Source organism: Ruditapes philippinarum, unplaced genomic scaffold, assembly GCF_026571515.1.
Source record: "Ruditapes philippinarum isolate M1 unplaced genomic scaffold, ASM2657151v2 ctg1102_1_1_1_1, whole genome shotgun sequence".
Taxonomy (NCBI): Eukaryota; Metazoa; Mollusca; class Bivalvia; order Venerida; family Veneridae; genus Ruditapes; species Ruditapes philippinarum.
In genome coordinates this window covers 151,577-173,753 of record NW_026865427.1, presented here as the reverse complement: position 1 = coordinate 173,753, position 22,177 = coordinate 151,577, and the positions used below count along the sequence as shown (strand labels likewise).

At 30.5% G+C, this 22,177-nt stretch overlaps 2 protein-coding genes across 3 annotated transcripts in view; one reads left to right on the top strand and one right to left on the bottom strand.

Annotated features, from left to right (window-relative positions):
- The window catches only part of LOC132728958 (uncharacterized), a 32,296-nt gene extending 10,895 nt beyond the window's left edge, over positions 1–21,401 (bottom strand). The window contains exons 1-2 of one of the 2 annotated variants that reach the window (XM_060714687.1): positions 21,231–21,401; positions 1,047–1,906 (exon numbers count right to left, since the gene is read on the bottom strand). In XM_060714687.1, coding sequence (XP_060570670.1) covers positions 1,047–1,446 — 400 coding nt within the window. In that variant the 5' untranslated portion in view covers positions 1,447–1,906; positions 21,231–21,401. Of the gene's footprint in view, positions 1–1,046; positions 2,451–21,230 lie in introns of those variants that run through there. The other variant, XM_060714686.1, reaches the window with a different exon arrangement.
- Positions 7,778–8,417, top strand: LOC132728957 (uncharacterized). The gene is made up of 2 exons (XM_060714685.1): positions 7,778–7,993; positions 8,073–8,417. Exons 1-2 carry the CDS (start codon positions 7,778–7,780, stop codon positions 8,415–8,417), a joined length of 561 nt encoding a protein of 186 aa, XP_060570668.1.
- Positions 21,402–22,177: the final 776 nt, after the last annotated feature.

Below are 22,177 nucleotides of genomic sequence, written 5' to 3'. Positions count from 1 at the left end.
CATTGTTATCATTCTTGGATTTACATATAAAAAGAATTAAAATCAGCAGCCGACTGTATACATTTGTGTCTAGATTTAACTGTTAAAGGAGTTTTACTGAGCTCCTCTAAAGTCCGCCTAAAAACATAAAATTTGAAAGTCTTGCATAAATAAAGAGAAGCACTTTTTAAATGAAAATCCTGCAAATGGTTATAAAGAGACATACTTCAAAGTAAGATAAAAAAACGTATCTGAGCGAAACGCGTTTCATCGATTTTTCATTTTTTTGTAATTTTACAAAATAAAATTTACCGTTCTGGAAAACCGATGATAGGAAATGATGTAAAATTTCACACAATTTACAGGTTGAGACCTACATTAAATGGAATACAAATCTTGGACAAATATTTGAAGTCCCGTCATCTCAAAAAAACGTCAGTGGAGTCCCTTTATTATAAATAAACAACCAGTGTGGACGCATGACTATTTTGTTTCGTCAAGCAATGTGCACTATAAATACAACATTTATATATTGACTTTGATAATATCTAATTATTTGCAGTTCAAATATCTACGCTTACAAGACCTCGCTATACTCTATTGTATTATAGACTTTATCAGTGATTGCTCTGTAATCTGTGTATCAAATAAACGTTTAACGTTGAATTCCTATCTGATTTTACTAAAGGCTAGAACAATTCAATATTTTCTTAAGAAAAATCAATGACTTTGTCCATGCACGATGCACGATATTAACGTGAACTAAACCAGCTGGTAGAGTACACTGGCAGAAAATTGAACGTTGGAGCATGATATATGATTGGATGGAGCAAATGTTTAACTTATCATTATTATCTTTATCATAATAGATAAGCCAAATTTAACGATTTTATTATGCTTAGTTTTGCATTGCAAGACAATGAAAAATGTCACTGACTGATCCTGACGTTAAATGTGTATATTAAACATAACATGATTTACCCTAAAACTTAGTGACGTGACTTATATAAACAATTTTGTTATCAAAATGTTAACAACAATAAAAACATAGGAAAATAGTTACTTACGATATGGTTCGCCGGGGGTCACCATTACTTTAGACGTCCCTGATGGGACTGGACCTTTCTTTATTTCATTTTTAAAGTCTTTATTTATGTCCTCATTATCAAGCGTCACATCTTCACTTGTTTGTTCCACGCGATTAAACGTTTCTGAACGTAATATCTTTGCACCATTGTTTACTAATTCTTTTAAAATTTTGTTTCGAATCCGTACAATTTGTCTCTCTTTCTCTATAGTAGGTTGGATTTGTGATATATCCTGTGCAAGTACGTGTCTATTACAGTACGTTTGAAGCAAAAGCGCTATCAACCAAATTAAACTTAAACGCGACATTCCGAGATAAATTTTAAAGTATAAACTACACGTCAGATATCTATACGGTGTCACATTGTATATCAAAGTCATTCATCACTGTTTAACACTGTTCACTTTCTAAATGTGTCATTATTCTTATAATCTCAAGGAATACTTGCGCAACTTTGGATCAAACAGTGTTATTTTTCTCGTACAAAATTTTATTGTAATGCAAATTAAAACGCCTCTGTTCAGCAAATATGGCGTGGTCTTAAGAATGTAGGTCACTTAACATTTAATTATGTGCCACCTTTTTATGTTGTTAACTTGACACAGACGTTTTTGTTGCAGTTGCTTAAACCTTCGTGTCTATGTAAAAGTAAGCATGTGCACTAATATCGAAAGTCTTGCTTCAAAAATAAAATTAATTTAAATTTTAGATTAAATCCCGCGCATCTATATTTTTCGCTAAGTTTTTCAAACTGTTTCTGCTGCGGGCGCCAAATGTTGTTTGCTAACCAATGTCCATCCGTCCAATAGCGTGGTGTAAGATCAACTGGTCACTGCGGCCCTGTAACGATACATTAAATGATTAAGTAGATCTATCGAATGTTATGGCAATCCGCTCTATGATTCTTAGTTACAGAGAATCCCAATACTGGTTGCTAATACTCTCGGTTTGACTCGAAGGAATTCCATTTAAAAGATTCCGTTTTATTGGCATTGTTAAATTGTTATCAAGTCATGAGGATTCTCGTTCGCACACCACTCCTTCATGAATGCCTTATCTTCAATGGCTATTTGTTACTTTTTTACTTCGCATTTCCATAAGTTTCTTTGCATTTACATAACCATTAATTTCGTTGTCTCCATGAACCGAGACGGAGTGTTTCACATTCACAATTTCACTCTAAAATACCGCCGCTGCAAATCCATTGACCAATCACAAGTCGCTTAAACTCGCGTGTGCTTCTTTTACGTCTAAATTCTTCCCACGCGTGAGATTTTTCCATTCACAAAAATATGTTTTTTGTGCTATCTTAAAAGCTCTCCAGAGTCGAAAAGAGCGCATTAAATACACATACAACTACAATAAATCAATCGTTAATTAACCATTTCATTCATTCCTTTTGCCAAGTTGAGAACTGTTAGAAGAATAGATATGGTGAGCGTTATCATGAAACACTCCCGTCACAATAGGACGATATATATCTCTACTTCTTGTTCTTAATACAAAAGAAATAAAAAAAGATCGGTGTCATTCTGGTTCACGGTTCGACTTAACAATCTATCAGGCGATATTAATTTGACTGATTAGGTTTAAGTGTTTAACAAGAATCATTAACATAAATTTATCTATTTGAAATAGCATAAAATTAATATACGGAAGCTTCGGCTAAAGATGTGTTTATTTTTATTTTTTAATACAAACTAAACATAACTGCTGCAAAGAATGTAAAATATCGTGATAAACTTAAGTTAAATCATAATAAAAACGAAAAGTTAAACCTTGGTGTACAAATTTTAGCATGTAAATTACATTTAAGATAATGTTAGGTTTACGGTATACACTACTAACATTCTTTTAAACCGAAGGTCCTGCAATCAGATATGTACAGTGCAGATTTTTATGTAAATAAACGAAAAGTGCTTAGGACATTTTAAAATACATTTATTAATAATCCGAATTATGGATACGTATTCACATTACCTATTTACGCTTATACATGTAGAAAGATAATGCCTTTCATAACTCATAACAATTACATTTTTTAAATTAATTTTTACTCACTGTTTGTTTCTTTTTATTTTGTTACAAAGTCTATAGAATATAATTGCAAATATGTTTGTTTTAAGTATAATATACATGTAATGATGTATACTACGGGTGAAACTGCATAAAATGATTGTTCACTTAAATATTGGAAACAAGTATTGCGATTAATTAAAAATCTTGTATGGTAACAACACATCTTCATTGACAAATACTGTTTCAGAGCCAAGTAACATGTAAAGTGAAAAGCTGTTATATCATAAACAATGTTTGATTCAGTATAACTATACCGGTACCTGTTTGAAATCTGTATAAGTGAGTTGTATTATAACAATGAATATTAATTATACAGAAATTAATTAATTGAGTGAATTGATAGTCGTAAGATTTACATAATTTAGGACACAGTGTACAATTAATTAGATTTTTGTTTATCAAGAAATACTGTTGTTTTTTATGTAAAGGTTCTTTACCCATAACATGTTTGCAATCTTTTAGACAAATATATCAGGATACCTAGTATTTTTTCTAAACACAATCAACTCATATTAGATACTAATACAGAATATAGTTTCATCAGGTGTTTTGATCTTTTTTCAATATCATTCAAATATGAATGAACTATGATGTCAGGTTTGTCTGCTAACATCTATCTGCACACCTGCTATATCTATTGATACATAGAACATATAAAATCATTTTAACTATATAGAAAACATTAACATTAAAAGCAAAGACTATCAAATGACTTTTTGAAACGAAATATCATGTTCTCTGCAACTATCCGCAAAGCATCGCCTGTAAAGCTATTTTCACTTTGATAACATCATTATGGTCCCAATGTGTCCGTTCTTTGTTGATAGCTATTGAGTTTCACTATTATATACGTACATATTTTAACAATTTCTTTAAATCGTTTAGCCGAATAAACTATCCGTATATCTTAAGATCTTAATGTGTTTTTTTTTTATCAAAAGTGAAACGCCTCTTAAATTTGCATTAAGTGATTTATAAAAGATATAAAAATTACATGGAAAATTAACAGTTTATTCAACATTTTAAACTGTAACAATATTAATGTTTGGCAAAGCATAAGCAAGTCAATAGACATAAATTATCGACGTGTACCATGATAGTAGTTTTATTCATTTATAAGCAATATTCTTTATTACTTTTGGTATATAGCCATATATTATGTCATTCATAAATACTTGAAGATGATAACGTGCTGACAACTATACATTAGCTCTAAAATAAGTAAATTAAAAAAGAACACATGAACACTTTGACACTGTTTTGCCATTACTAGGTGTACAAAATACATTCATTTACTTATCATGTGATACCATCTGCTTAAATTGTTATCAATTTTTCGCAATTACACGATTTACTGACAATGAAATAACTGTTACTTGAATGAAATGATGGTACTTTAATGAAAAGAATTCATCCGTTATGATCCTTATATTTTTTTAATGTCCATTTTCTTTTCATTTGCATCTCTTTGTAAATGTAGAATGTGCACATTAAAATGCTAAGGGAAGTAACAAACAGTCGAGATGTACCGACGAAAAGGTTAAAAATTGGTAGGATACTTCTTTGGTAAATGACGTATATAAACTTGTTACTTTGTCCGCCATTGAAACTTTACATTCTGAACACGGGTTCAAATTTAATGCTGCATATAAATTAATGGAATTTATTACATGTTTTTCGGTGATCAGTGAAAAAAACTGATAATTTCACTGTTTTAAACTGTGAAATTATCAAATTGATAATTTCACTGTTTTGAATTTAAGGCCCTTACGTTGTTTCAGTGAAATACAAGGCTTAGCGTTCACAGTACTGGAAACCAACTTAAGGACGTGACGTCGTAAATGACGTCACGTTGTATTGTTATGTGGCGCGCATTTCATATATTAGTAAATGTCTTTTTAAACGTTTTGTTTAAAATTTATTTAGTTCAGAGTAAGATTGAAATATATTTCACCTCGTGAACACCAGAAGTTCATATTTCACTCGTGGCTGCGCCACTCGTGAAATATACCTTTTGGTGCTCACTCGGTGAAAGATATTCCGATCTTACACTGAACTAAACAAATATCCACTATGTAAATTGGACACAAACGTGAAAAGAAATCTTTAATTGTCTGCGTCGTTAATTCTTAACTAATTTACCGCTGGTAACTTTTACCCATTATTGGTACATACAAAGTTTTAAGCAGTTTCTATGAGAAAGGAAGCGTGGCCGAATGGTATTTAGTGCAAACACTTTCCTGAATACTTATAATATAAGTTCTAGATCTGAGACATCGTGAATCTAAATCATTGTAACAATCATTCATAGATATACATATTGACCTACTTTTCAGACATATCATTAATTGACTATCGCTGACTTCATAGAAAAAGAATACCGTCACTGTGTCAACACAAATTCTCTTTTATCTTGACCTTTTTATCACTGGAAAAAATCGAAGGTGTGTGTCCTGAACGATTTAAAGTGTACTATTCTTGTTTTTACCTTACCTGTTTCTATTATACCATATCCTTAGGTTTATGTATTTTAGGATTAAATATCCGTTTTTGGACTAATATAGGCGGTGCTTTATCTAAAACGGGAGACTTTAAATTAGATGTTTGTTATTGAAACAGCTGTCATAATTAATCACCCAGGAGACAAAAGATAAATGCATAAATAAAACTTTCAAAGATTTTAAGAAAGGCGATATATCATTTAACGTGCTTACGTGTTTTCATGTATGGAAAGAATGCCACATGAACTGTAAAACAATCATTTTATTTCTTTTCAATACCAGGCCTCGATTTAGATCTACATGATTTCGTTATGTTATGTTAATGAAATTGTGAACTGCAAAATGTTCATACATTATGTCATTAACGAAATTCGGTAAGTATTATAAGTTATGACTTAAGTATTATGTAATGAAAAGGAAATAACGAAAGTGGAATGTAAATGGAGAAAGTACAAATCAGAATGACAATAATATTTAATGGTATTGTTCAAATGTTCCCAACTCTTAAGCGATGTGTTGCCAATCACAAAAGATTCATAAGGTACAACACTTTTCATTTACATTTTATCAACAAGCGGTGAATAGGAAGTACTATTATATCTAATCAATATTCTTGATTTTGTCTTTAAAACATTAATTAATGACGTATGATTAGAAAGACGTAGAAAGCTCATGAGAGTCGACCATATGTGTATCAATTTTAATGAGCGTCTCTTTACCGATAACTTTATCATTCTTATAGAAACCGCCTACATTCCGGGTGAGTCTAGAATTACATTACCGTTAAATACACAAATTAATGGATAGAAGTATTAACGAAATAATCTTTAGATAAACTTATAAAACCTTTTAAGGTACAAAATAAACACGTGCGTACTTGAAGTGGCAAGCTATTCTGCACTGATACGTCACCTATCAGGATTTGGGTATGACTGGCTGATATAGAGGTGGATACTAAATAAAACTACATGTAAAGGCGATTAATCCTTAATCAGCTGAAAGTGAAAGTGATCAACTTAGAACTGAGCCAGGCCAACCCGCATATTTGTCTAATCAAATGAACATTCTGCTGTATATATACTACATCCAAACCATGAAGTCAAACTCATTTAACAGAGATAGTAGATGATTATCTAAAAACCATTCCTGTGAAATAATATAAAACAATGTTTCTTATAAGAATATTTTCAAAGTTTTTCTATTTACACAAAGGGAAATATAAATATAGGGACAAAAGACCACGTCCCTAGAAGCTGCAACGGTTTTGCTATTTGTTTTGCAGCAAAAATGAAAAAGGAAGATGATAATCATAATATAATCACTACTTTTCCTAGTCACCATATATCTATAGAAGTTTTGAATATATTTCTGGTTATTTTCTGGTTTTATCTTATGGCACCAGTAGGAATAATGGTTCTTTAACATTGAAACTTCTTTTGGCCACTATGTATGTATACTTTAAGTCAATTGGGTTTCGGTCAAGAAAATTGCAACCCCCAACTTTGATTGATGGGGTTACAAAATCTATAGTATTCGTTCGTTTCTACGGTATATTTTAAACATTTTAACACGGAAATTTCAGTTCTATTGTAAAGTACATGTCAGCATTAGTTAAAGAGCAGAAATGCTACATGCAAAAACAATGAAACAAGATGAAAAACAAACAAACATAAACGATTGACAAAAGTCTGAAAATGTTCTCTCTAATGTTTTGTAACTAGTGTTAAAGAAAAAGAAAGGTATTTCTATTACAACAATGACATTGAAAGCAATAATTTGATAACCTTGATTAAACCAAACCGAAATAAAGTATTGATGTTATACATGTGAGGATAAACCAGTACATTCATTCTTTTGGATAATATAGCATAACTTCCATAACATCTAGATGATATACCGTACTTCCATACCTTCTAGATAATATATCAGTACTTCTACAACTTCTAAAGGATATGTCAGTTCTTAAATACATTCAAGAGGATATGTCAGTTCTTCCATACCTTCTAGATGATATACCAGTACTTCCATTACTTCTGAAGGATTCCCCTACTTTTATACCTTCTAAGAGGATATACCAGTAATTCTACACCTTCTAAAGGATATACCAGTTCTTAAATGCATTCAAGAGGATATGTCAGTACTTCTATACTTTCTAGATGATATACCAGTACTTCCATTACTTCTAAAGGTTATACCAGTACTTCTACACCTTCTAGAGGATATACCAGTGCTTCCATACATTATAGAGGATATAGCAGTACTTCTACACCTTCTTGATAATATAACTGTACTTTCACACCATCTAGATGATATACCAGTACTCCTTTACCTTCTAGATGATATACCAGTACTGCAATACCTTTTAGATAAAATACCAGTACTTCTACACCTTCTAAATGATATACCAATACTTTTATACCTTCTAGATGATAAACCAGTACGTCCACACCTTCAGGATGATAAACCAGTACTTTTACATCATCAAGAGGATATACCAGTACTTTAAATACCTTATAGATGATCTACAAGTACTTCCATATATTCTAGAGGATATGCCAGTACTACCATATCACCTAGATGATATACCAATACTTTCATACCTTCTAGAAGATATACCAGTACCTTTATACCTTCTAGTGGATATACCAGTACCTTTATACCTTCTAGAGGATATACCAGTACCTTTATACCTTCTAGAGGATATACCAGTACCTTTATACCTTCTAGTGAATATACCAGTACGAATATCCCTTCTAGGTGATATACCATAATTTCCATATCTACTAGATGATATACCACTGCTTCGATACCTTCTAGTGGATATGTCAGATCTTCCATACTTCTAAGCTCGCACTTTACTTTTTATCGTGATGTTTTGCTTTTAATATAATGTTTCTTGTGACGTACTATAACATTTCTCATCTTTATTTTTTCAAGTTTTCTCCGTGAAAGTATTTCTTTGTCACAAAGTATTTGCAAATTAATGGAAACTTCATACAAGTTACATTCAAACACGGGGGTTAATTGTTAATGACATGCACATAAACAACATTCCGGATTTTTTTTAGCAACTCTACAAAGCGTCCAATCTAAAAATAAATAGATGTGCGTCAATCGGCGCGCGCCGTATTTAAAGTATGATCATTTTGAATGTGAAAATATGCTGTTTTGTTCCTTGATAAAACAAATACTCATGTAATATGGAGACTTATTTAAGTATTTAAAGATAATTAACTATGTCTCTAACACTTAATTTTGTTTTGGTGAAAGAAAGGATTCGGCTTAAAACCATTTTATGATATGAAGTAAATGTATAGGTCGTCGTAACATTTCATGCCAATGAAAATATATATTGCGGTAGGGAAAAAAAGTAGCCAATGTTTTATTTACATGCATATGTCCATGTACTCTGAAGATCACGCGTTATCATTTATCCGCCCAATCCATTAACAAACATGAAATGATTTATGAAGAATGATCAGAAAGTTTTGACCAACTTCGTGATTCCATTACTTAGAGGTGGTTCTCTTTGTTTATCATTAAAACCTTTTACTACGTTCCCAAGCATTGTGGTTCAACTAGTACACTTTTTGTGCTATATAGCCCTGGTATCTTCAGTTTCATGTAACCGCCTAATGGAAAAAAACATTGCTTAGTAATCAATTTAACCCAAATAATCATTCATGACGTAGAACTTGATAATATGCAAACGTTGTTTTGAATAAAAGTAAATTTATCGGAAAAAAAATATGAGGGTGCGTAATGTTAATGATTTATTCGTAAAAACAAAATCAGAATATTTAGTCCAAAGTTAAACTAAAGAGAATCGAATGAATCGAACTATAATGGCATAGCAGTTGTAATTTTGACACGAAATTTCCAATAGTTTTAACGTTGGTTAAATAGTTCAGTGCTTTAACGTCAGAACAATGTAATACTATTGTTTTGAGAAAATAAAACGTACAATTTCGATAACAAATTTTCATTTCAATTTAACTTGAAGCAGTGAAATATCTCCACGTACTATCACTTTGGTGATATTTATATATTCAATTGATTAACTAGGATTCTGCTTTGGCCGGTGATAGGGAGCGTGGACGGTAGCTTACACTTTCTATACCCGTACATGTGAGGGCTTATCCAAACTGAGCCTGAAACATTTTCTGGAGACTGGGGTTGTTTTTTTCTAAAATATGCTCCTCGGTACAAAGTTTTAAAATGTAAAACATGTTTAGTTCGCAAGTTTAACATTTATAAAAGTACTTTCAGCATTTTGTTTAAACTGTTTCATTATATAATGTAGTTCGAGAGTTGTTCATTTCATACAATATAACAATTCAAATTCAAATGTCAAGAGGCATATTTAAACAAATTTTGCGAAATTTAACAATTTCATTTTCCCTAACCTTAAGGGATCTCCCTTTTCAAACTTTTTACAGCAATATCCCTTACTCCATTTAAAACTTTTATAATTATTCTATTTGGAGAACAAATGAAGGAATTTAAATGACTACCTAAAAGCTGACAAACAAAACTTTTAATGATTTAGGTAAATTTCATATCATCAGCAAACACCGATTATTTACGTGGTCAAAACCTGTTAAATTCCAGTTTTATCTCTAAAAAGATTTATTTTATTTATAAGTCAGTAGGTCACGAGTTGTTTTGTTACATATCAAATTACCACAAGGTTTAGGGTATTGCATAATAGTCTAGTTGGTTCATACATCAATTGTCAGCCTTTGAAACTGTTAACTGGTGTGAGATAATTTGGAAACCGGACACGCGTAATGTGTGACACCTCTTGTTAAAGGTATGAAAATGAAATAAGTTAAGACCATTTGTTTAAATGACAGGTTTTATATGCGAATTGATATATATGCTTGAGGTTATAAGCGTCAAGTAGGGGGTTACATTAGATGTAAATTTGACCTTCAAACAGTTTGTATTTTCACAAAGAAATCTTAAAACAAATCATAACTACACCTGTGTTTTGTATAGTATAGCAAGTGATCTGTTTGAAATAAAATATCAAATGACAAGTATAATGCATAGACAAAAGATGTTGAAAGAAAATGAGTAAGACAACCAACAAGGGAGCTTAACGTTCCACAAACCAAGCATATAGTTCAAATTGTATTATTTTAGTACATCTACACTGAATTTATAACATTTAGAGTGCTGATACCAGCTGAAGTATTTCCATATTGACTTTAGCATTTGTGTTAAACAGCACGTCTGTGTATAAATTAATTTAACTCAGCTGTTAAACAAAATGACACAGTTCCGTATCAGAGTCAAATATGTTTTAATATCGGCCGAATTATAACACGTTATATCCTAATTCATTGGCTTACAGTCAATGTACACATTTTAGTCTGCACTTGTTCAGCGGCACGCACCTAATGACTGTCATTACCGATGCTCTATAAAATGACATTTAAACATTTTATACTCATTCCGTTTGCATGTTGTTTAGCTAAAAGGTCAAGTAGACATTCTTAAATTCCTCTTTTTGTCAACAAAATATGAATACATACTAAAGCAAATATTGTGAATTGAATTCAACTCGTAAAACGTAAATAGTTTACACCGTTTGGCCTTGAAGAAAAATGTAAGATCAATCATGAGTTTAATATGTTTTGGATATTATTTAGTTCCATTTTATAAATTAATATGTTTCATTGCATGACATAAGGTGTTATTAAATTGTATTAAAATTCACTAAGGGTATGAAATGTGGGGCTGTAGTTCTATGTCAAAAAGAGTAGAAGATAAGATTTCTAGATACGGGCATTGTAAAATCAATTAGTATTGCGATAGACATTCTAAAGGGTAAAAAGCAATAAACATCCTTCATACAGTATACAATATCATTATTTAATTTATTTTTGGAAAAGAAAAATATCCTAAATACCTACATGAAAGAAAAATGTTTGTATATTTCTCAAACGGGTGCATGAAACCGAATTGTGGAATAAATATATATTTTTCAAAAATGGCCTTCAAGTATGATGGTGAAACCAGCGAATATATAAACCTTTGAAGAAAATTTAATTTATATATTGGTGACATTTAGACAATCAATTCAATCTGTGATTAACATTCGATGATTTTATAACATCTTCAATAGGTAATGTAATTTAAACAAGCTATATGTGTGTGTTAGACATACAGGAAATTAAATGATATTATCTGAAGGTATTATTACAACTTGTTGCATTAAAAACTAATTCATCAAACGAAATATCACCAGAACCCCTCTACTTGACATTAAAACGAACGTATAGCCCTGATAGTTGACATGATTTTCAAACCTTTTAAAATCCAAACTGCTTGAGGATTGAATTACCATACTTCTCTCTAAACTGTTTTAATTCGACTCGGATTCGTTTTATAAGCATGTCAACATTGTTTGTATAAAATTCTGGTTTGCAGAAAGTTTAAATTGATATGCAAATTTCGAATAGTCCTATAGAGAGTCCTTACGAGAAAATTGGAACGCATGTATTTGTTCTTACTATATTATAAGCTTGTATATAAACGATTTCACTTTTATATTTAGCAATTTATTGACGCAAAGGGGATTTTCTTGTAAAATCATTCAAGAAATAGATAAGCAGAAAATTTACACCCGATCGTACAACTTTATTAGATTTCTTTTCTTCTTTAAAAAAAGGTTTGTTTGTAATATTTTGTTTGATTGCCATGAATACTGTAAAGAAATTAATACTGTATCACTTACATTGGCCAGTACTGTCAATATTTCAAGTGGATTAGTTTACAGTTGACTCATTTTCCATAATTATTTCAAATATTGATGAAAAAAACAATTGAAATGTATGATTAGATATTCCAATAAAACAATGTTTGGCGAAAAAGTTGACAAAGTTCTAAATGGTTTAGTATAAACCTTTTTTTATATGATGAATAATAATATTTTGTTCTATCTGTTAAAGTATAGATATAAGTAATATCGGATTATGTGTCTCACACTGGTCAATAACATTTTGGTATAATTCTTTCGTGGTTTGTTATGTCTAATCTAAATTATATTTACGTAATAATTATTTTATTACAGATCTTTCATTATAGACCAATTCACATTATTCTGATATGGAACTTATATTTGTTAATTTATAAGAAATATTGATATACATGTATGCCCTTTGCTTGAATGTTAATGCCTCTCTTTCTAACATATTAACTGACATCATTAACCATTAAATTATTACAAAACTAAACAGACATAATTTAAGATTAAACGATAAATTGAATGCATGTAAAACAGTGATTTATTCTGCGATCATTCGAGGTCTTACGTACTTTTAGGATATGCAGAAATACACCACATGTTCATGAAGTATATTGATGATATGGTTCATAAGACTTGTCATATCATTACAAAGGTTGTAAATTATATATTTGTTTTACATCAAATCATTATTCGCTCACATTTTTCGTGAACTTTTATCATGAAGAGTTCTATATATAACTTTCAAAAAGACCAAAAATAGCATCGAAACATATCATTAAATGTTCATTAAGCGCCCGAGTTTACGATAACCTGGATCAAAAGACACCGTTTTATCTTGCCACGGTCTTGTAAAACACGAGAGAAAACAACTGTAAGGTTATATATGGTCTATAACTCCTACAGGCCAATGACCTTTTCATCTCAACAAATTGTTACAAATGTAGAACGTTGTTTTATATTTGCAGTACATATGACATGGATTGAAGGTTACCGCGACATTATACCTACAGGTGATTGTCATGTTCAGTTTGTTTTCAAGATAAGGATGTCCATTAATATGATTCTTAACAAATCTTTTTCTGTTTTATGGAAACTTGAATTAACCACATTTTAGTGGTGGGGAGGCAATTCAAGTTCCCATACTTTTGTATTTACTGCGTTTGATAATTAGGTTCGTTAACAATTTCCATAAGTTAAAAATGGAATCTTAGATTTGTGCAGGTAGAACAATTTGATAACCTAGTACTAGGTTAATCAGTTAACAATATCAGTCTGTTACTGTATGTGTTCATTTTATAGGAGAAAAGACAAACTATTAGTTGAAGATGAAAAGCAACCTTAACATTAATTTTAAAAAAAAACACACATTTTTATCTAGGAAGCATATATTTGTTGTATCATTATAACCAACGTAAGTATATGCTTTCATATCATCGATCATATCTCAGATTCAAATGGTGACAACGACACAACAGATAAATGTATTGAATCATTCTATAAAACTATATCTGCTGAAGAATATTACTATTTCTTTAGAATTTCATATATTAGCAAATAAACAATCGCTATCGGATGATAGCACCCCCAAAATGACTTTTTTCGTTTCAGGATTCCGGGGAAACCTTTCCTTTCAAAGCGGAATTAAAACATGGACAACGTAAAGCACGAATACGATGGTCCTCACTTTGAAGTAGCATTTGAAATGCTATATACAGTATTTAACTATATAATGTTAAATAGATTAAGTGTATCACACAGAGAAATTGGTAATATTACCATACTAAATGATACGACTGTAGATTAAAATGACCATTTTTATTTTAACCTTTGATCAAAGTAAACATGATTTATAAATAGCTATATCACAAACGTTCTCAACCTCCAAACATAATTTGGTATTATCATTGATAACTTTAACGAAAAAGCAGCTAGTACTAATGTCCCTTTCGAAAACATAAGAGATGACGTAATTTTAACCTATATTTGAAGTCAATGAGTAAGTTGACATAATCTGACATACTGGCTTATTTAAAAGATATACAAAGCGTGTGTGAGATATCGTTTGCATTTGATATGAAATTCTCGTTTATTTGAACATTGGACAATTGAACAATTTATAGCTATTCACTGGACTATATGCTCTACAGGGAATCTCAAATAAATGTTACAATGGCCCTCTCCCCACCACTTGTGTGGGAAATATAATTGTACCCTATGAGTGTCAGCACCCGCGTACACTATTCAAGGGATAATTTACAGAAAACTTCAAAGTTGATAAAGAAGATACTTTTTACATATGTTATTAAGATTTCATATAGGACAGGAAACGTGAGAGTTATCACCTTTGGCATCATCGATCTTTACGTTCTGTACGTTTCTAGTTACCAAACATTACCAAATCGTGAGTTAAAAATAGTTTAAGACTGTGATAAAACAAACCGTAAAGAGCACTTTGAAATAGTAAGTCACACTACATTTGATTTTACGACAGTTGATAAAAATTCAATCTGCAGTATAGTTTTTTTTAAACAATACTTAAACACGTATCTTTGGGAAAAGCAATACTGTGACACATTAATATAAAACGAAATTATCATATATTGATCATACAATAAGTAAATGTTTAAAAAATTGATTGAAATTAAATAATCTGCTCGTCCGTTTCCCACCACTTGTAAATGTTAAACATCAACTTTATATTATGGTAAATTGAGTGAACAAAATATTATATAAATACTCGTCGTACGATTTGTATCTTGTTTCAAATTAAACATAAACACGTAAAAAGTATGATATGTTCTAAAATCTCCAATTATATAACAACTACATCTAGTCCATTCATGGAACACTTGTGTAATTTATGAATTTGCAGTGCTGTAACTCGGTTTGTCCTAGATCTTTACAATTATGTAAATACATTAATCAAGGTCCCGCAAATCAGCTAATGTTTAATAAATATACACATTCTTTAATCTACCAGAAAATCGAAATGAAAATTCAAGACCAAGGAATATTCTTAAATATCAAGGTTAATATAAACCGTATTGATATTAAACTCTTAAGTAAACTAATTCAACTGTGATATTGAACAAGTAACAAGCGAACAAAATAAACGAAGATAAAAGGAATGCATAGTCCGTGCATATTTATATTTCAAAATCCGTTCTGTGTGTCCGTGAAGTAGGTTCAATTTATTTACAGTATGCCTGATTAATAGAAAACTTTTTATTAATATAACTGTCTAACTACAGTACGGACGAACTTATCACATCACAGTACAGATATTCAGTGAGTTTCGGCAAAATATAAAAATAAGGATTTTGCTGACAAAAACAGTGACGATGTTTGGAATAAAGACATTCGCTATAAGTTGAGTTCACTAAATCAGGTAATAATGACATATAATGAAGTACGATATAAAAAGTGTGTTTTTATTACAAACAGTGATAAACGCAATTTTATATGCTCGGACTATTTGAGATTGAGCATGACACGCTGTTTTATTGACAAAGATTCCAATGACCTAATAAGACAGTGTCAGTAGTAATGACTCACGACCAATCAAGTCAGTATAAATGTGTAATCTATATAGACTATATACTGTTAGCTTACTGGCTTTCATTTTCATTTCGTAATTCCTAAAAATGATACTGGTCACCTCAAATATGATAGTTTAAAACACTCCCCTGGTTAAGAGTGAAAAACGGTCTGAAAGCATTAAATGTTAGACAGTGCAAGAAGTGTATATACATATAACGCAGTAAAGGTTACTAGTGTCATTTGTTTATTACTATCATCAAAATAAAAGTTTGTAAAGAAAACTATAAAAATAATAGCTATTTAGAAAACTATTTCACAAGTATGGTATAGTTTATATGTCATTACATTTAAGAAAAACTGTTAGATCATTTGACTTAACTACATGTTAGGTAAGTGGAAATAAACTTATATAAAGTACATAAAGTCAGATCGGCCGATCATTTTGTTATATGTCAATTAAATGTATAGGTAACTCACTTTTTCTTATCCGGATACATGTTAGTAAGAACGTCTAAATTCAAGGCCAAATTATTTTGTCGCATGTGTGACCGATTTATAGATAAATAGCACAGTCAGCAATCAATTATACATGTCCAATATATATATAGTGAATATGATTAAGTCATTCATAAATCTTGAACGACTTAGTATACAAAATCATGCTATTTATATAAAAAGCCATTCGCGATTATTATAAAAAAAACTGTGAAATAAAAAGGTTACTTATTGCCATTCAATACAGAAAATGCGTGTCTGAATATATGTAAATAAAACAAACAACATGTATATCATTTCAAAATAAAGCGTGTGGGTTATTAAATAGAACTAAAGAATATGAAAGTACAGACAGAAGAAGTAAACGATACCAGAGAGTGTGATGATTTTCAAACGGTAAACGGTATAATTATCATTATGTTGAGTTTAAAATGCCATTTGGTATACTTCAAATATTATACGGTATATTTTACTGGTGCACTTCAAATGTTATCCCGTATATTATAATGCTTATGTTGAAATGTTATACGATTAATCATGCTCATAGACTAGTATATTATACCGACTAACTTCAAAACTTATCCGGTATATTGATATACTAATGATCTTCAAATGTTGAACTTTGAATTCTATACGGTATACAATGTTGCTGAACTTCGATAACGATATACCACACTGATGTATTTCAAATGTTATACGGTGCATCATACTTATAAACGTCAATGTTATACGGTTTATCATTCTAATGAAATTCAAATACAATACGGCATATAATACTAATGAACTTTCAATATTATACGGTAAATAATAATGATAAATTCAAAATATTATACGGACAATTATAGTTTTGAACTTTTAATGTTATACGGTATGCCAAATTTACGTTTAATAAATTCAAAGATGGCATTAAAGGTCACCTGATCGGGAAACAATTTGTTTTTCAGACACATAATTACAATCATCGCAGATATGTAAAACTAAATGTTTGTAACAAATATTGGTGCACATTCTTCATTCGGACATTGGTGCATATTTTATTTGTTTCCCGACCAGGTGACATTCTTTAATGCCATCTTTGAATTCATTAAAAGTTTGACATAATTTGTATCAAAATTTGCAGATATGTTTTGCCTACACGATCGTTTACCTTTAATGGAAATTTGATTATTACAATGTATCAGAACTTTGGTTACGTGCATTTATAAACGGCTGAGGGTTGAAAAATAAAAATGGAAGAATTGTGACTTTTGTTAATGCGCTTTTGCATTTTAAACTTGAATTTATAAATGGAACATCATTCAAATCAGAGTCCATAAGGTGGTGCATCATGTCCATGTAGACTGGAACACTTTCATTGATATATAGATGAGATGATCGCAACGGACACTGATTAACAAGACGATAAAACGATAAAATTTCAGAATTATTTTACTTTGCACCCTTTCGCTACTTACAAGAAACAAACCAAAATTCTGATAATTATCAGATTTCATGGCAAATTCAACCATTGTATGATTAAAGCGTTTTTGCAAATTTTGATACAGATTTATCAAGTATCCACGTGCACACTTTCTTTTACAACTGAGCATATATTAGAAGAATGAACAGGTCAAGACAAATAATTACATATCTATAGCAAACATAACATGCAAATATTTCATAAGCGTAGTATGTTGTTGATAAAAATGATAAGATTTTAATTAAAAAGGGCATTACTTTTCTTTCTTTCTTTCTTTCTTTCTTTCTTTCTTTCTTTTCGAAGACGCATATTTCACTTCGAAATGCGAATATTTTACTGTTGTCTGAAAGGGTTATATCAGAGATTCGTACACTTGGTAATCCAGTAAAACTTTACACGACGTTATTCAAAATCATTTGAGCCGCATCATGACAAAACCAACATAATGGGTTTGCGACCAGCATGGATCCAGACCAGCCTGCGCATCCGCGCAGTCTGATCAGGATCCATGCTGTTCGCTATCAGTTTCTTTACTTGTTATAGGGTCTGTAAGTGAACAGCATGGATCCTGATCAGACTGCGCAGATACGCAGGCTGGTCTGGATCCATGCTGGTCGCAAACCCATTATGTTGGTTTTGTCGTGACGCGGCTCATTTAGACTGCAAGACATACAGTCGCTATAAATCTTGTATGAAGTTTTGGTAGTAGGGTCGTTAAAATTCCCTGCATATTTTATGCATTGTAACTCGAATATCAACTAACCTATTTTACATGAAAGTGGACTCCTGTATTCATAGTTCACACGTTTACATCCTTATTTAGAAAATGACAATAAAAAAAAGAAAGAAAAAAAAAAAACATTGCAAAATTTTAAACATACTGATGGATCTTAATTAAGATTGATAGATTCCTACATTTAACATCGTTACATACAAACACCTGATTTGAAATATAATACGATATAAATTATAAATAAAACAAATACCGGTCTAGACATAATCAAACATATGTCATTTAAAAGTACATTGTGTTTCTTTTACTGTTACGAAGCATTTCATTTGTAAGTGAAGAATTAAGTCCGGATTAAAAGCAATATGTTGTTGCGACATAAATTTACAAATATTTAATTATTGATTTACTTGATAATTACAATCCTTCAACATAAGTCTGTTTTTTAAAGAAATGAGCTAAAATTTGCATAATAATTGACCGATAACTATTGTATAATGAATACTTCTTGGCTATATTTACAATGATTCTCATCTGTACAAGTGTTGAAACACGTTATTACAATAATACATGTTATGTAACTGTTATAATACTGCACGTTTGTAACGTCGCTTTTCATTGGATAATCGTGACGTTTATATAGATTTATATACACGGTTGCTGTCAATATATGAAGATAATCTTTTTTCTAAAACAATATGCATAACTGTATCGTAAATTCTTTATAAATATTTCTGTCAAGTTATATGGCCCTATATAAACGGTTGTTTGCAATATAACCCTCGCCTATCTGCTCGGGTTATATTTCCAAACAGCCGATTATATAGGGGCTTATAAACCGTCTAAAATATTAAAAAAGAAAACAAAAAACAAACTTAAAATGTACCGAAAGTAAAGAAAACAAATGAAACAAAATATTAGCATACACCCCAATTAATCAACCATATATTGTTTTATTGAAGTCGTTTTCAATCATTATAAGTAAATGTAGCTTTAAGAATGTATAAACATCAACAATTCTCTAGTTTACACTATGAGTACTGTTTGAACTTTTGTCATTTACAGCGTGCAATTTCATTTACGGTAAACGCCGAGACGAAACACCGTCTTTATATCAGAAAATACTGTAATTGGATTTATTGTAAGTGTATTCGGATTTAGATTGATTGAAAATTCAAATTAAACGATTTTTGTGTCCGTTGAGGTTTTTCACGTGCACATATATCAAAATATTAGATTTTAAGAAGCCTGAATTTGAGCTTACAAAAAAGTATAAAAGTATGTACTGTCGTCGCTATAAACAATATCCAAAGTGCTATGTAATGATTACTATTAAAGGCATATCCTTCTTAAGATTGATTTGTAAACTGTCAAACTGTTTTCCATATAAAGCATCAACCAAAACAGTGCGATTGATTTATGAAATACAACAATCAAACCCTGCTAGAGTTTTTTTTAAAGATAATATCCGCGTTAACTTTGAAAATGGTTGACGGGTAACTGAAATACAATGTATCATATATGTTTTCAAACTTAATATGAGTTGTTTACATTTTAAAATTTATAGTTGTTCATACTTTGGAATCATTTTAAAATACATGCTCTAAGTATTAAATGCCAGATTAAAATATCGATTTTGTCAAGACGTGTATTTAAGATATGCAACAGTATTTTCTTTTTTCATAAATATAATAAAATGATGTAATATATCAGAACTAAAACCGACAACTTTGTTTAAAGTAGATAAGTACTTTATTTGTAACATAATCTATTTATTTATTTACTTATTTATTTAGTTAGTTAGTTAGTTAATTCATTTATTAAATTTATTAAATCATTACTTTCTATATAGTTATTCATTTCTTATTTTATTTATATTTACTTATGTTCATTACATTTTACACCAGCACGGAAATGGTCATATAGCAGCGTTCTAGATTTTACGAAGATGGACGCATTTGGTGCCCACTCGTGCATAATTGCACACAGTCAAGGCCCGAGAGTGAATATACCGACCGCTCGTGTACGGAAATCTTCCTCACATAGAAGTTTCAAAATTAAATTACATTCAACAACGCCAGAGGCAAGTGACTTGACGTAAATTGCATACCCATTTATCCGCTGATGCCCCCTATGCCATATGATAAGCTTCAATAAATGTATTGTAATTATAGAAAACAATATATAGCGTGTAAAGGTAAACTTGCGCACGTGAATATCAGAATATGAACCTTATCCTTTCATAAACTGATGACACAGCTTTTACAATGAACACGTTTTAGCAAACTACTTTCCTTTCATAAATACTAACATTTCATAATCCAACTTTATCTATTTGTCCAATACATAAACTATCTCACGTATGAACCAAGATTTTCTTTAAATCATGTCGAAGTTTAAAAGAACGAACCATTTTCATTTTTCTTAACAGTTTTTCAAAACGTGTATTTCAATATCCGACGTTTATTGAAAAGTTGTATCCAAATACAATATCAATTGTGACCTTAACGGGGTTACTAACCCTGATGATTACACGACTGCAATATCATTATGATAAAGTGTAAAATTAACAAATGCTTGTTTTGTTAAATAGAGAAACATACCTTTTGTAAAAAATTATAACATCTGTCTGCGTATCTGTGTAGATGTTAACTTATCCAGATTGTATACAATATTTGCAACTGTTTATAACAAGCATTTAAACTCCAATATAAAACATGACCTTATCCGACTCTGAAATGAAAATGAAATGTATATGTAACAGATAGTTTAAACTAGGGAACAAACTAGTTTTAGGTACAAGATCTAAATGAGGTAGTGGATATAGTACATTGTCATTTGTCACTGCGAATGTCCATTAAAGTACTGTTTACCTTTGACGACTATTATCTGTCACCGTGGCCTAAGAAATTTGTTATCCATCGGACTATCGCTTCTATAGGGCATACATATTTGCCTGTCGCAAATGTTATCATTATAATGTGACCTTAAACAAAGAAAGTATGATTACACTTATGTTCTGTGACTTTACCTGGTATATTTATAGTTTGAGTGTAGTATGCCATTTTAAGTAGTTAGATTTTCCTTTTTTCTAATTGTTTTTTTATGTTGTTGATATTTTCTTTGCATTTTATTAAAGTTATATATTATAAAAAGCATATAATAAAGTACAGACAGGGGAAAAGAACATATAATTTGTAAAGATAAATAAATGATGCTTTCTTTTCATTGTATATTATAAATACATATACTAACGAATAAAATATTTTCAGATACCATCTGACAACAAACATAATTAATTAGTTATATTTTCTATAATCCGTATAAATTGACATTTTGTTTATCAACTCCAACATTTAATATTAATAAATTTAACATATACCTTTTGCAAATAATGTCTTCAGGGATATAAATACGCATATGTATTTCTCCTGTATACATACAGAAAATTATTGTGCTGTTCAGCAATATTACAATTTCAATATCAGTATTAAAACCACATTAATATACAATATACTAACCACGCATCAAGGTTAAAAATGAGATGTTT

What these genes read in the sequence shown, in the direction of transcription:
- LOC132728957 (XM_060714685.1), top strand. Translation starts at nt 7,778, where the DNA reads ATGTCAGTACTTCTATACTTTCTAGATGATATACCAGTACTTCCATTA. An exon ending in ACCTTCTAGATGATATACCA is followed by an intron (nt 7,994 to 8,072) that starts GTACTGCAATAC and finishes TATACCTTCTAG; the next exon opens with ATGATAAACCAGTACGTCCA.